The sequence below is a fragment of the Drosophila novamexicana genome, unplaced genomic scaffold, assembly GCF_003285875.2.
Source record: "Drosophila novamexicana strain 15010-1031.04,08,12 unplaced genomic scaffold, DnovRS2.1 tig00000152-arrow-arrow-pilon, whole genome shotgun sequence".
Classification (NCBI taxonomy): Eukaryota; Metazoa; Arthropoda; class Insecta; order Diptera; family Drosophilidae; genus Drosophila; species Drosophila novamexicana.
The window spans coordinates 21,755-38,236 of NW_020824780.1; the positions used below are offsets into that span (position 1 = coordinate 21,755).

At 39.9% G+C, this 16,482-nt stretch overlaps 3 protein-coding genes across 3 annotated transcripts in view; 2 read left to right on the forward strand and 1 right to left on the reverse strand.

The window, feature by feature from the left end:
• LOC115758318 (cyclic nucleotide-gated cation channel beta-1-like) overlaps positions 1-16,482 on the reverse strand; it is a 35,684-nt gene that overhangs the window by 6,870 nt on the left and 12,332 nt on the right. The window lies entirely within an intron of this gene.
• On the forward strand, positions 913-1,470 carry LOC115758313 (C-type lectin 37Da-like). The gene has a single exon (XM_030698879.1). The coding sequence runs from the start codon at positions 913-915 to the stop codon at positions 1,468-1,470; it is 558 nt and encodes a 185-aa protein (XP_030554739.1).
• On the forward strand, positions 2,067-2,735 carry LOC115758315 (galactose-specific lectin nattectin-like). Its single transcript, XM_030698881.1, has one exon. It carries the CDS (start codon positions 2,072-2,074, stop codon positions 2,630-2,632), a length of 561 nt encoding a protein of 186 aa, XP_030554741.1. The 5' UTR covers positions 2,067-2,071; the 3' UTR covers positions 2,633-2,735.

Consider the following 16,482-nt stretch of genomic DNA (forward strand, 5'->3'; position numbering starts at 1 on the left):
TTTTGGCGGGAGGAGTTGTTTGCTCGTGTAAACATTAGCAAACCAACTGGCAAACAAGCAAACAGATTGAAAACAAATAAATAAAATTGCTTGTCGGCCCAGCAGGCAAACTCCCAACAGAGCTTCTCCTAATTTCACAGACTCATCTATAATGCAAGTGACGCGCGGCAGTCACAGTTGCCCCGCATTTTCTTGCCACACACAGCCACATTCATTTATCATTGAATCATTGTTGGCTTCAATACCTTGTCGCCCAATCAGTCAGTCGAAGTGAATACGGTTCAAAAGGTTAGCAGCCAATACCAAATGCTGTGGGTGGCTTTTCATAATTGATATTCGCCCGAAAAAAAAACATTAAAGATCATGAGTGTTGTTTTAGTCAAAGCATTCACAAATTGAAAAGAGTGTACATATCAGTCCAGCTATCCGTATGTTGAAGTAAGAGGCTTGATATTTTGAATCTATAATTGTGAATACCCTCCAATACGACGTTCAGATTAGGTGGCTATGGCCAATGGGGGCGTGGCGAATTGGGAAGATCTATATTTATTACAGTTTTCCAGTGGGTTTGCCATTCTTGTGAAACTAGGTTAAGATTTAAGTATCCAATAAAAACTGTAGTTTTGATAGAAAAATTCAAAGTAAACCTCATAAATTGAAAACAATCTTAAACTTTAATGGTTACCGCGTTCTACTAATTGTATGCTGTAAGCTTATTTATCGCAAAATTATGATTATATCAAACTGATAAGGTCATGTAGATGTTAAAAATAAGTGCCTTAATCAACTTATCATAGTGTCAACAATATAAATCTAAGAATTTGCGATCGCCAATCACAATTGATCCGCGACTATATAAATAGCGCATCCAACCCCACATTTAGTGAGTTTTTGTCTCTACACACTCCAAAAATGTTGTGTCATCAGTTAGCCGCATTTACTATTCTCAGCCTGGCTTTGATCAAGCTGCATTTAGTTGTAGTTAGCAGTCAGTCCGTTGCGGCCAGCTGTGACACGGAGTTCACCCAGGTGGGCGACAAGTGTGTGCTACATGAGAGCAATGCACAAAACTGGTTCGAGGCGTATCGCAACTGTCGCTCCAAGGGCGCCAGACTACTTACCCTGGATAACGACTCACAGCTGGAGCAGATAAACAATTGGCTGAATGAGTATCGCAGCGATGTCTGGACCTCGGGCAACAATCTGAGCAACAAGGGTGCTTACTACTGGCAGAGCACGGGCAAGCTGGCGAGCTATCTGCCCTGGAGCACGGGTCAGCCTCAAGCTGCAAATGGCGATTGTCTGCTTCTCTTGGCTGACCACAGTTTGCTAGTACTTGACTACCGACTAGCGGTCGAGAATTGCTCTACGCTGGCGCCCTACATTTGCGAACAGGAGCCACGCGCCTTTGAGACGCGAGTTTGCCTGAAGCCAACTGCCTTTGATACGGCGCAAGTTGTTGTCAATTAATTAAAAGGTTCTATGATCTGACTTAGGAGAAGCCTATAATTGCGGGGTATCTTTGACTATGGAATTTGCGAAGCAACTACGTGAGACGAATTTTGAGGTTCGCAATTCCAGAGTGTTGAGGAGAAATCTTTATGTATGTCTATTTTCGGTGGATTCTATTCAGTTCCCATTTTCCTAGTTTTTGCAATCTTCAGAGTCTTAATTGCGCAGTTTTAAAACTATTTGATTTCCGATTTCAAATAAATTCCTCTATTAAACACTTGATATTAAGTAACAAGCTTATTTCATTTGACTTATTGGCTATCTGCTAAGCAACGCCAAAATAAATATTGCTCATTAGAGTGCCTCTCCCTTAGACTTATTGTTAATTATTAACTGATTCATCGGTTTATTCTTGGAAAGTTGCTTGGGATTCCTTTGTAAAGATAAGCGAAATTTATAGTTAATTCATCTATTTTCGACTCTGGTCAATCAAAGCTTATCATTTCGCCCAAGTGATAAGCGTTAGATAGGCGACCCTCAGTCTAAACTGGACAGCGACTATATAAGCACCAAGTCCAACAGAATAGTTAGTTAGTATTGATTTCTTTATACTCCAAACATGTTGTGGCATCAATTAATTGCCTGCGCAGTGCTCGCCCTGGCGCTGACCCAGCTGCACTCTGCCAGCAGCCAAACAGCTACATCCAAGTGTGCCAAGAACTTCACTGAGGTGGGCGACCAGTGCCTGTTGGCTGTCAACAGTTGGTTGAACTGGTACGAGGCAGACCGCTACTGTCACACCAAGGGCGCCGGACTGCTCAGCCTGAAGAATGATACGCAGCTGCAGTTGATCAACAAGTGGCTTAATACGTCTCTGGCAAACCAGCTGGAGCTGTGGACCTCGGGCAACAGTCTGGGCCAAAAGGGCATCTACTTTTGGCAAAACACTGGCGAACAGTCCCGCTATTTGCCCTGGGCCACGGGCCAGCCCCGACCATCTGACGGCGACTGCCTGATGCTAACTGGAACCTACAGCGGATTGGGCGTTGGAAATTATCGCCTAGCGATCAGAAACTGCTCCAACTGGGCTGTTTCTGTCTGCGAGCAGCAGTCACAAAATCGGTCTACCCGCGTTTGCCTCAAGCCCGAGTCCTTTGAAATGGCTCAGGTGGTGGTGTAAATAAAAAAATAATTTGTTCATTGAAGGTTAAAAATGCATTTTTCTAGAATCTAACACATGTAAGGGTAATGTGAAAAGTTGGTAACTGAAGTAAAAACTAAAGTATGATAATATGATTGTATGGAGGGAAGGGTAGAAACTCATTAAAAAAAAAAAAACTAATACATACATATTTTCTTAACAGCATCTGATATGTGTTGATGAAAATGAATTGCTTATCAACAATTTTAAGCAATACTTTGCTTTGATGACTCAGAGCCATATTTAAAATATCCATGAATAATTTTCCATATAAATGATTGTGCCTTGTTTGAATTGGGCTTCCTTCAAATTAAGATAGCTTATAGTCATTATCGCCATTCTTATCGTTCTTATCTTTTGCTTATGCAAAGCTGAAACTTGCTTATCATATCACCAAGGCCCGGGTATCATATACGCTATATAGCAAACTAATCAGTTATTAGCAACTACTGCGAAAATATTACTGCATTTTACAATGGTCAGTTTCGCTCTGACGCAGCCTCATTCTGCTAGCAGAGACCTCGCTGCTGGCGGCTGTCCGCCCGTGGCTGACAAATGGTCCGACTGGCTTCTGTTAATTCGCGACTGCTGTTCCCGAGGCTCCAGACGGGTCGCACTGCAGATTGAGAGCCAACCGAATCTGCCTATCGATTGGCTACACGTTGCTGCACCCTGCAAAATGGAGTTCTACGCTACGGGCAGCGATTACGGCAATGAGATTCAATTCTACGCGCAGAGCTCTGATCAGCCGGCAATATATTTGCCCGGGGCTGTAATTTTACCCAAACTGGCTAATGGCGATTGCATGATGTTCCATGCTGCCAACTATGCCAGTTGATGTGTGTCGAATTAACGTCTTGTGGTCGGGAATAGCCCATAAATGAATGGTAATACCTGCAGCCGAATAACTTTGATTAAAGTGTCAAGAGGTTATGAATTTGTTTGGGATTATTCGGGATCGATTACGATTAATTGTTTCGACCTATGCACATTAAAACATCGGTTATGTTATATAACATGTTAAGTGTTATCTGCTGGATAATTATGATATATTCGGTTATTTTTTTGTTATATTACGTTATGGCAGTTTAGATATATTATTATTTTACTTTATATCATGCTATCGTTATCGCTTGTTATTTTCTGTTATGCTATATTATTATGATTGTACCTTTTTAGTAAGTTGTGTTAAGGCGCAGCTCCAGTTACAGTCGGTAAATGGAGAGGTGGTAGAGGCAAAATATTAGAGGCACTTTTTTAAACCTACTTAAAGCTAAATTCACACTGTTCAAATATTATTTCTGTCTTAAATAGGTAGTTTCGATGAGACACTCTTTAAAATGTAATAGGTCTTAGTTTCTGATCTAAGCCTGCCTGCGTTTATCCGCTAGCTTGTAACTAGGCCATAGATGTCTTAACTAAAACGTATTTAGTTTGGGTTACCATGATTAAGTATTTTACTTTATTTTAGAAGCTATATGTCAAGTTTGGTGACTCTAGTTCTTATTATTTACCAAAATTGCCCAAAAAACAGTATATCGATATCGATTTTTATCGATTGCTTGGAAACGGAGTAAGTTATCGATTATCGGAAAAAAACTCGATCTGCGCGGGAGCTAGGAGCATCTACATCTAAATTTCAAGTCTCTAGCTCCTATAGGTTCTGAGATCCTTGCGTTCATACATACGGACGGACGGACGTACGGACGGACAGACAGACAGACGGACATGGCTAGATCGACTCAGTTATTTATGCTGATCAAGAATATATATACTTTATGGGGTCGGAGTTGCTTCCTTCTGCCTGTTACATACATTTGGCTTTCGCACAAATACAATATACCCTTATACCCAGTTTTAATGGGTTCAGGGTATAAAAAGCCAAACTTCGTGAAAATCGGATGAGATTTGACCGAGTTATGGGGGTGGTAATTTTTGACCCATGTCTGTATACGAATCTAGGGGTAAGATTTGGTCATGAATTTCGACCAAAAAATCGGTGTAGAGATTTGAATGCAAGATAAAACAAGGGGGAAAACCATGAAGAAAAAGCCACACCTCGTGAAAATCTGATGAGATTTGGCCGAGATATGGGGGTGGTAAATTTTGACCCATGTCTATATACGAATGTTGGGGTAAGATTTGGACATGAATTTCCACCAAAAAATCGGTGTCGAGATTTGAATGCCACATTAATCAAGAGGGAAAACCATGAAGAAAAAGCCACACCTCGTGAAAATCGGATGAGATTTGACCGAGTTATGGGGGTGGTAATTTTTGACCCATGTCTATATACGAATCTTGGGGTAAGATTTGGACATAAATTTCGACCAAAAAATCGGTGTCGAGATTTGAATGCAAGATTAATCTAGAAGGGAAACCATGAAGAAAACGCCAAACTTCGTGAAAATCGGATGGGATTTGACCGAGTTATGGGGGTGGTTATTTTTGACCCATGTCTATATACGAATCTTGGGCTAATATTTGGACATTAATTTCGAATAAAAAAATCGATGTTTAGATTTGAATGCCAGATTAATCTGGAGGGAAAACCATGAAGAAAAAGGTAAACTTTGTGAAAATCGGATGAGATTTGGCCGAGATATGGGGGTGGTAAATTTTGACCCATGTCTATATACGAATCTTGGGGTAAGATTTGGACCTGAATTTCGACCAAAAAATCGGTGTCGAGATTTGAATGCAAGATTAATCTAGAGGAAAAACCATGAAGAAAAAGCCACACCTCGTGAAAATCGGATGAGATTTGACCGAGTTATGGGGGTGGTAATTTTTGACCTATGTCTATATACGAATCTTGGGGTAAGATTTGGACATGAATTTCGACCAAAAAATCGGTGTCGAGATTTGAATGCAAGATTAATCTAGAGGAAAAACCATGAAGAAAAAGCCATACCTCGTGAAAATCGGATGAGATTTGACCGAGTCATGGGGGTGGTAATTTTTCACCCATGTCTATATACGAATCTTGGGGTAAGATTTGGACATGAATTTCGACCAAAAAATCGGTGTCGAGATTTGAATGCAAGATTAATCTAGGGGGAAAACCATGAAGAGAACGCCAAACTGCGTGAAAATCGGATGAGATTTGCCCGAGTTATGGGGGTGGTAATTTTTGACCCATGTCTATATAAGATTCGGACATGAATTTCGACCAAAAAATCGGTGTCGAGATTTGAATGCAAGATTAATCTAGAGGGAAAACCATGAAGAAAACGCCAAACTTCGTGAAAATCGGATTAGATTTGACCGAGTTATGGGGGTGGTAATTTTTGACCCATGTCTATACACGAATCTAGGGGTAAGATTTGGACATGAATTTCGACCAAAAAATCGGTGTCGAGATTTGAATAAAAGATTAATCTAGAGGGAAAACCATGAAGAAAAAGCCAAACTTCGTGAAAATCGGATGGGATTTGACCGAGTTATGGGGGTGGTAATTTTTGACCCATGTCTATATACGAATCTTGGGCTAATATTTGGACATGAATTTCGAATAAAAAAATCGATGTTTAGATTTGAATGCCAGATTAATCTGGAGGGAAAACCATGAAGAAAAAGCCAAACTTTGTGAAAATCGGATGAGATTTGGCCGAGATATGGGGGTGGTAAATTTTGACCCATGTCTATATACGAATCTTAGGGTAAGATTTGGACATGAATTTCGACCAAAAAATCGGTGTCGAGATTTGAATGCCACATTAATCTAGAGGGAAAACCATGAAGAAAAAGCCACACCTCGTGAAAATCGGATGAGATTTGACCAAGTTATGGGGGTGGTAATTTTTGACCTATGTCTATATACGAATCTTGGGGTAAGATTTGGACATGAATTTCGACCAAAAAATCGGTGTCGAGATTTGAATGCAAGATAAATCTAGAGGGAAAACCATGAAGAAAAAGCCAAACTTGGTGAAAATCGGATGAGATTTGACCGAGTTATGGGGGTGGTAATTTTTGACCCATGTCTATATACGAATCTTGGGGTAAGATTTGGACATGAATTTCGACCAAAAAATCGATGTCGAGATTTGAATGCAAGATTAATCTAGAGGAAAAACCATGAAGAAAAAGCCACACCTCGTGAAAATCGGATGAGATTTGACCGAGTTATGGGGGTGGTAATTTTTGACCCATGTCTATATACGAATCTTGGGGTAAGATTTGGACATGAATTTCGACCAAAAAATCGGTGTCGAGATTTGAATGCAAGATTAATCTAGGGGGAAAACCATGAAGAGAACGCCAAACTGCGTGAAAATCGGATGAGATTTGACCGAGTTATGGGGGTGGTAATTTTTGACCCATGTCTATATACGAATCTTGGGGTAAGATTTGGACATGAATTTCGACCAAAAAATCGGTGTCGAGATTTGAATGCAAGATTAATCTAGGGGGAAAACCATGAAGAGAACGCCAAACTTCGTGAAAATCGGATGAGATTTGACCGATTTATGGGCGTGGTAATTTTTGACCCATGTCTATATACGAATCTTGGGCTAATATTTGGACATGAATTTCGACCAAAAAATCGGTGTCGAGATTTGAATGCAAGATTAATCTAGAGGGAAAACCATGAAGAAAACGCCAAACTTCGTGAAAATCGGATTAGATTTGACCGAGTTATGGGGGTGGTAATTTTTGACCCATGTCTATATACGAATCTTGGGGTAAGATTTGGACATGAATTTCGACCAAAAAATCAGTGTCGAGATTTGAATGCAAGATAAATCTAGAGGGAAAACCATGAAGAAAAAGCCACACCTCGTGAAAATCGGATGAGATTTGACCGATTTATGGGCGTGGTAATTTTTGACCCATGTCTATATACGAATCTTGGGCTAATATTTGGACATGAATTTCGAATAAAAAAATCGATGTTTAGATTTGAATGCCAGATTAATCTGGAGGGAAAACCATGAAGAAAAAGCCAAACTTTGTGAAAATCGGATGAGATTTGGCCGAGATATGGGGGTGGTAATTTTTGACCTATGTCTATATACGAATCTTGGGGTAAGATTTGGACATGAATTTCGACCAAAAAATCAGTGTCGAGATTTGAATGCAAGATAAATCTAGAGGGAAAACCATGAAGAAAAAGCCACACCTCGTGAAAATCGGATGAGATTTGCCCGAGTTATGGGGGTGGTAATTTTTGACCCATGTCTATATACGAATCTTGGGGTAAGATTCGGACATGAATTTCGACCAAAAAATCGGTGTCGAGATTTGAATGCAAGATTAATCTAGAGGGAAAACCATGAAGAAAACGCCAAACTTCGTGAAAATCGGATTAGATTTGACCGAGTTATGGGGGTGGTAATTTTTGACCCATGTCTATATACGAATCTAGGGGTAAGATTTGGACATGAATTTCGACCAAAAAATCGGTGTCGAGATTTGAATGCAAGATTAATCTAGAGGGAAAACCATGAAGAAAAAGCCAAACTTCGTGAAAATCGGATGAGATTTGACCGAGTTATGGGGGTGGTAATTTTTGACCCATGTCTATATACGAATCTTGGGCTAATATTTGGACATGAATTTCGAATAAAAAAATCGATGTTTAGATTTGAATGCCAGATTAATCTGGAGGGAAAACCATGAAGAAAAAGCCAAACTTTGTGAAAATCGGATGAGATTTGGCCGAGTTATGGGGGTGGTAATTTTTGACCCATGTCTATATACGAATCTTGGGCTAATATTTGGACATGAATTTCGAATAAAAAAATCGATGTTTAGATTTGAATGCCAGATTAATCTGGAGGGAAAACCATGAAGAAAAAGCCAAACTTTGTGAAAATCGGATTAGATTTGACCGAGTTATGGGGGTGGTAATTTTTGACCCATGTCTATATACGAATCTAGGGGTAAGATTTGGACATGAATTTCGACCAAAAAATCGGTGTCGAGATTTGAATGCAAGATTAATCTAGAGGGAAAACCATGAAGAAAAAGCCAAACTTCGTGAAAATCGGATGAGATTTGACCGAGTTATGGGGGTGGTAATTTTTGACCCATGTCTATATACGAATCTTGGGCTAATATTTGGACATGAATTTCGAATAAAAAAATCGATGTTTAGATTTGAATGCCAGATTAATCTGGAGGGAAAACCATGAAGAAAAAGCCAAACTTTGTGAAAATCGGATGAGATTTGGCCGAGTTATGGGGGTGGTAATTTTTGACCCATGTCTATATACGAATCTTGGGCTAATATTTGGACATGAATTTCGAATAAAAAAATCGATGTTTAGATTTGAATGCCAGATTAATCTGGAGGGAAAACCATGAAGAAAAAGCCAAACTTTGTGAAAATCGGATGAGATTTGGCCGAGATATGGGGGTGGTAATTTTTGACCTATGTCTATATACGAATCTTGGGGTAAGATTTGGACATGAATTTCGACCAAAAAATCAGTGTCGAGATTTGGACATGAATTTCGACCAAAAAATCGGTGTCGAGATTTGAATGCCACATTAATCTAGAGGGAAAACCATGAAGAAAAAGCCACACCTCGTGAAAATCGGATGAGATTTGACCGAGTTATGGGGGTGGTAATTTTTGACCTATGTCTATATACGAATCTTGGGGTAAGATTTGGACATGAATTTCGACCAAAAAATCGGTGTCGAGATTTGAATGCAAGATAAATCTAGAGGGAAAACCATGAAGAAAAAGCCAAACTTCGTGAAAATCGGATGAGATTTGACCGAGTTATGGGGGTGGTAATTTTTGACCCATGTCTATATACGAATCTTGGGGTAAGATTTGGACATGAATTTCGACCAAAAAATCGGTGTCGAGATTTGAATGCAAGATTAATCTAGGGGGAAAACCATGAAGAGAACGCCAAACTGCGTGATAATCGGATGAGATTTGACCGAGTTATGGGGGTGGTAATTTTTGACCCATGTCTATATACGAATCTTGGGGTAAGATTTGGACATGAATTTCGACCAAAAAATCGGTGTCGAGATTTGAATGCAAGATTAATCTAGGGGGAAAACCACGAAGAGAACGCCAAACTTCGTGAAAATCGGATGAGATTTGACCGAGTTATGGGCGTGGTAATTTTTGACCCATGTCTATATACGAATCTTGGGGTAAGATTTGGACATGAATTTTGACCAAAAAATCGGTGTCGAGATTTGAATGCAAGATAAATCTAGAGGGAAAACCATGAAGAAAAAGCCAAACTTCGTGAAAATCGGATGAGATTTGACCGAGTTATGGGGGTGGTAATTTTTGACCCATGTCTATATACGAATCTTGGGGTAAGATTTGGACATGAATTTCGACCAAAAAATCGGTGTCGAGATTTGAATGCAAGATTAATCTAGGGGGAAAGCCATGAAGAGAACGCCAAACTTCGTGAAAATCGGATGAGATTTGACCGAGTTATGGGAGTGGTAATTTTTGACCCATGTCTATATACGAATCTTGGGGTAAGATTTGGACATGAATGTCGACCAAAAAATCGGTGTCGAGATTTGAATGCAAGATTAATCTAGAGGAAAAACCATGAAGAAAAAGCCACACCTCGTGAAAATCGGATGAGATTTGACCGAGTTATGGGGGTGGTAATTTTTGACCCATGTCTATATACGAATCTTGGGGTAAGATTTGGACATGAATTTCGACCAAAAAATCGGTGTCGAGATTTGAATGCAAGATTAATCTAGGGGGAAAACCATGAAGAAAACGCCAAACTTCGTGAAAATCGGATGAGATTTGACCGAGTTATGGGCGTGGTAATTTTTGACCCATGTCTATATACGAATCTTGGGGTAAGATTTGGACATGAATTTCGACCAAAAAATCGGTGTCGAGATTTGAATGCCACATTAATCTAGAGGGAAAACCATGAAGAAAAAGCCACACCTCGTGAAAATCGGATGAGATTTGACCGAGTTATGGGGGTGGTAATTTTTGACCTATGTCTATATACGAATCTTGGGGTAAGATTTGGACATGAATTTCGACCAAAAAATCGGTGTCGAGATTTGAATGCAAGATTAATCTAGGGGGAAAACCATGAAGAGAACGCCAAACTGCGTGATAATCGGATGAGATTTGACCGAGTTATGGGGGTGGTAATTTTTGACCCATGTCTATATACGAATCTTGGGGTAAGATTTGGACATGAATTTCGACCAAAAAATCGGTGTCGAGATTTGAATGCAAGATTAATCTAGGGGGAAAACCACGAAGAGAACGCCAAACTTCGTGAAAATCGGATGAGATTTGACCGAGTTATGGGCGTGGTAATTTTTGACCCATGTCTATATACGAATCTTGGGGTAAGATTTGGACATGAATTTCGACCAAAAAATCGGTGTCGAGATTTGAATGCAAGATTAATCTAGGGGGAAAACCATGAAGAGAACGCCAAACTGCGTGAAAATCGGATGAGATTTGACCGAGTTATGGGGGTGGTAATTTTTGACCCATGTCTATATACGAATCTTGGGGTAAGATTTGGACATGAATTTCGACCAAAAAATCGGTGTCGAGATTTGAATGCAAGATTAATCTAGGGGGAAAACCATGAAGAGAACGCCAAACTTCGTGAAAATCGGATGAGATTTGACCGAGTTATGGGCGTGGTAATTTTTGACCCATGTCTATATTCGAATCTTGGGGTAAGATTCGGACATGAATTTCGACCAAAAAATCGGTGTCGAGATTTGAATGCCACATTAATCTAGAGGGAAAACCATGAAGAAAAAGCCACACCTCGTGAAAATCGGATGAGATTTGACCGAGTTATGGGGGTGGTAATTTTTGACCCATGTCTATATTCGAATCTTGGGGTAAGATTCGGACATGAATTTCGACCAAAAAATCGGTGTCGAGATTTGAATGCAAGATTAATCTAGAGGGAAAGCCATGAAGAAAAAGCCACACCTCGTGAAAATCGGATGAGATTTGACCGAGTTATGGGGGTGGTAATTTTTGACCCATGTCTATATACGAATCTTGGGGTAAGATTCGGACATGAATTTTGACCAAAAAATCGGTGTCGAGATTTGAATGCAAGATAAATCTAGAGGGAAAACCATGAAGAAAAAGCCAAACTTCGTGAAAATCGGATGAGATTTGACCGAGTTATGGGGGTGGTAATTTTTGACCCATGTCTATATACGAATCTTGGGGTAAGATTTGGACATGAATTTCGACCAAAAAATCGGTGTCGAGATTTGAATGCAAGATTAATCTAGAGGGAAAACCATGAAGAAAAAGCCACACCTCGTGAAAATCGGATGAGATTTGACCGAGTTATGGGGGTGGTAATTTTTGACCTATGTCTATATACGAATCTTGGGGTAAGATTTGGACATGAATTTCGACCAAAAAATCGGTGTCGACATTTGAATGCAAGATAAATCTAGAGGGAAAACCATGAAGAAAAAGCCAAACTTCGTGAAAATCGGATGAGATTTGACCGAGTTATGGGGGTGGTAATTTTTGACCCATGTCTATATACGAATCTTGGGGTAAGATTTGGACATGAATTTCGACCAAAAAATCGGTGTCGAGATTTGAATGCAAGATTAATCTAGGGGGAAAACCATGAAGAGAACGCCAAACTGCGTGATAATCGGATGAGATTTGACCGAGTTATGGGGGTGGTAATTTTTGACCCATGTCTATATACGAATCTTGGGGTAAGATTTGGACATGAATTTCGACCAAAAAATCGGTGTCGAGATTTGAATGCAAGATTAATCTAGGGGGAAAACCACGAAGAGAACGCCAAACTTCGTGAAAATCGGATGAGATTTGACCGAGTTATGGGCGTGGTAATTTTTGACCCATGTCTATATACGAATCTTGGGGTAAGATTTGGACATGAATTTTGACCAAAAAATCGGTGTCGAGATTTGAATGCAAGATAAATCTAGAGGGAAAACCATGAAGAAAAAGCCAAACTTCGTGAAAATCGGATGAGATTTGACCGAGTTATGGGGGTGGTAATTTTTGACCCATGTCTATATACGAATCTTGGGGTAAGATTTGGACATGAATTTCGACCAAAAAATCGGTGTCGAGATTTGAATGCAAGATTAATCTAGGGGGAAAGCCATGAAGAGAACGCCAAACTTCGTGAAAATCGGATGAGATTTGACCGAGTTATGGGAGTGGTAATTTTTGACCCATGTCTATATACGAATCTTGGGGTAAGATTTGGACATGAATGTCGACCAAAAAATCGGTGTCGAGATTTGAATGCAAGATTAATCTAGAGGAAAAACCATGAAGAAAAAGCCACACCTCGTGAAAATCGGATGAGATTTGACCGAGTTATGGGGGTGGTAATTTTTGACCCATGTCTATATACGAATCTTGGGGTAAGATTTGGACATGAATTTCGACCAAAAAATCGGTGTCGAGATTTGAATGCAAGATTAATCTAGGGGGAAAGCCATGAAGAGAACGCCAAACTTCGTGAAAATCGGATGAGATTTGACCGAGTTATGGGAGTGGTAATTTTTGACCCATGTCTATATACGAATCTTGGGGTAAGATTTGGACATGAATGTCGACCAAAAAATCGGTGTCGAGATTTGAATGCAAGATTAATCTAGGGGGAAAACCATGAAGAGAACGCCAAACTGCGTGATAATCGGATGAGATTTGACCGAGTTATGGGGGTGGTAATTTTTGACCCATGTCTATATACGAATCTTGGGGTAAGATTTGGACATGAATTTCGACCAAAAAATCGGTGTCGAGATTTGAATGCAAGATTAATCTAGGGGGAAAACCACGAAGAGAACGCCAAACTTCGTGAAAATCGGATGAGATTTGACCGAGTTATGGGCGTGGTAATTTTTGACCCATGTCTATATACGAATCTTGGGGTAAGATTTGGACATGAATTTCGACCAAAAAATCGGTGTCGAGATTTGAATGCAAGATTAATCTAGGGGGAAAACCATGAAGAGAACGCCAAACTGCGTGAAAATCGGATGAGATTTGACCGAGTTATGGGGGTGGTAATTTTTGACCCATGTCTATATACGAATCTTGGGGTAAGATTTGGACATGAATTTCGACCAAAAAATCGGTGTCGAGATTTGAATGCAAGATTAATCTAGGGGGAAAACCATGAAGAGAACGCCAAACTTCGTGAAAATCGGATGAGATTTGACCGAGTTATGGGCGTGGTAATTTTTGACCCATGTCTATATACGAATCTTGGGGTAAGATTTGGACATGAATTTTGACCAAAAAATCGGTGTCGAGATTTGAATGCCACATTAATCTAGAGGGAAAACCATGAAGAAAAAGCCACACCTCGTGAAAATCGGATGAGATTTGACCGAGTTATGGGGGTGGTAATTTTTGACCCATGTCTATATTCGAATCTTGGGGTAAGATTCGGACATGAATTTCGACCAAAAAATCGGTGTCGAGATTTGAATGCAAGATTAATCTAGAGGGAAAACCATGAAGAAAAAGCCACACCTCGTGAAAATCGGATGAGATTTGACCGAGTTATGGGGGTGGTAATTTTTGACCCATGTCTATATACGAATCTTGGGGTAAGATTTGGACATGAATTTCGACCAAAAAATCGGTGTCGAGATTTGAATGCAAGATTAATCTAGAGGGAAAACCATGAAGAAAAAGCCACACCTCGTGAAAATCGGATGAGATTTGACCGAGTTATGGGGGTGGTAATTTTTGACCTATGTCTATATACGAATCTTGGGGTAAGATTTGGACATGAATTTCGACCAAAAAATCGGTGTCGAGATGTGAATGCAAGATAAATCTAGAGGGAAAACCATGAAGAAAAAGCCAAACTTCGTGAAAATCGGATGAGATTTGACCGAGTTATGGGGGTGGTAATTTTTGACCCATGTCTATATACGAATCTTGGGGTAAGATTTGGACATGAATTTCGACCAAAAAATCGGTGTCGAGATTTGAATGCAAGATTAATCTAGGGGGAAAACCATGAAGAGAACGCCAAACTGCGTGATAATCGGATGAGATTTGACCGAGTTATGGGGGTGGTAATTTTTGACCCATGTCTATATACGAATCTTGGGGTAAGATTTGGACATGAATTTCGACCAAAAAATCGGTGTCGAGATTTGAATGCAAGATTAATCTAGGGGGAAAACCACGAAGAGAACGCCAAACTTCGTGAAAATCGGATGAGATTTGACCGAGTTATGGGCGTGGTAATTTTTGACCCATGTCTATATACGAATCTTGGGGTAAGATTTGGACATGAATTTTGACCAAAAAATCGGTGTCGAGATTTGAATGCAAGATAAATCTAGAGGGAAAACCATGAAGAAAAAGCCAAACTTCGTGAAAATCGGATGAGATTTGACCGAGTTATGGGGGTGGTAATTTTTGACCCATGTCTATATACGAATCTTGGGGTAAGATTTGGACATGAATTTCGACCAAAAAATCGGTGTCGAGATTTGAATGCAAGATTAATCTAGGGGGAAAGCCATGAAGAGAACGCCAAACTTCGTGAAAATCGGATGAGATTTGACCGAGTTATGGGAGTGGTAATTTTTGACCCATGTCTATATACGAATCTTGGGGTAAGATTTGGACATGAATGTCGACCAAAAAATCGGTGTCGAGATTTGAATGCAAGATTAATCTAGAGGAAAAACCATGAAGAAAAAGCCACACCTCGTGAAAATCGGATGAGATTTGACCGAGTTATGGGGGTGGTAATTTTTGACCCATGTCTATATACGAATCTTGGGGTAAGATTTGGACATGAATTTCGACCAAAAAATCGGTGTCGAGATTTGAATGCAAGATTAATCTAGGGGGAAAACCATGAAGAGAACGCCAAACTGCGTGAAAATCGGATGAGATTTGACCGAGTTATGGGGGTGGTAATTTTTGACCCATGTCTATATACGAATCTTGGGGTAAGATTTGGACATGAATTTCGACCAAAAAATCGGTGTCGAGATTTGAATGCAAGATTAATCTAGGGGGAAAACCATGAAGAGAATTTGAATGCAAGATTAATCTAGAGAGAAAACCATGAAGAGAAAGCCACACCTCGTGAAAATCGGATGAGATTTGACCGAGTTATGGGGGTGGTAATTTTTGACCCATGTCTATATACGAATCTAGGGGTAAGATTTGGACATGAATTTCGACCAAAAAATCGGTGTCGAGATTTGAATGCAAGATTAATCTAGAGGGAAAACCATGAAGAGAACGCCAAACTTCGTGAAAATCGGATGAGATTTGACCGAGTTATGGGGGTGGTAATTTTTGACCCATGTCTATATACGAATCTTGGGGTAAGATTTGGACATGAATTTCGACCAAAAAATCGGTGTCGAGATTTGAATGCAAGATTAATCTAGAGGGAAAACCATGAAGAGAAAGCCACACCTCGTGAAAATCGGATGAGATTTGACCGAGTTATGGGGGTGGTAATTTTTTGACCCATGTCTATATACGAATCTAGGGGTAAGATTTGGACATGAATTTCGACCAAAAAATCGGTGTCGAGATTTGAATGCAAGATTAATCTAGAGGGAAAACCATGAAGAAAACGCCAAACTTCGTGAAAATCGGATGAGATTTGACCGAGTTATGGGGGTGGTAATTTTTGACCCATGTCTATATACGAATCTTGGGGTAAGATTTGGACATGAATTTCGACACAAAAAATCGGTGTCGAGATTTGAATGCAAGATTAATCTAGAGGGAAAACCATGAAGAGAAAGCCACACCTCGTGAAAATCGGATGAGATTTGACCGAGTTATGGGGGTGGTAATTTTTTGACCCATGTCTATATAC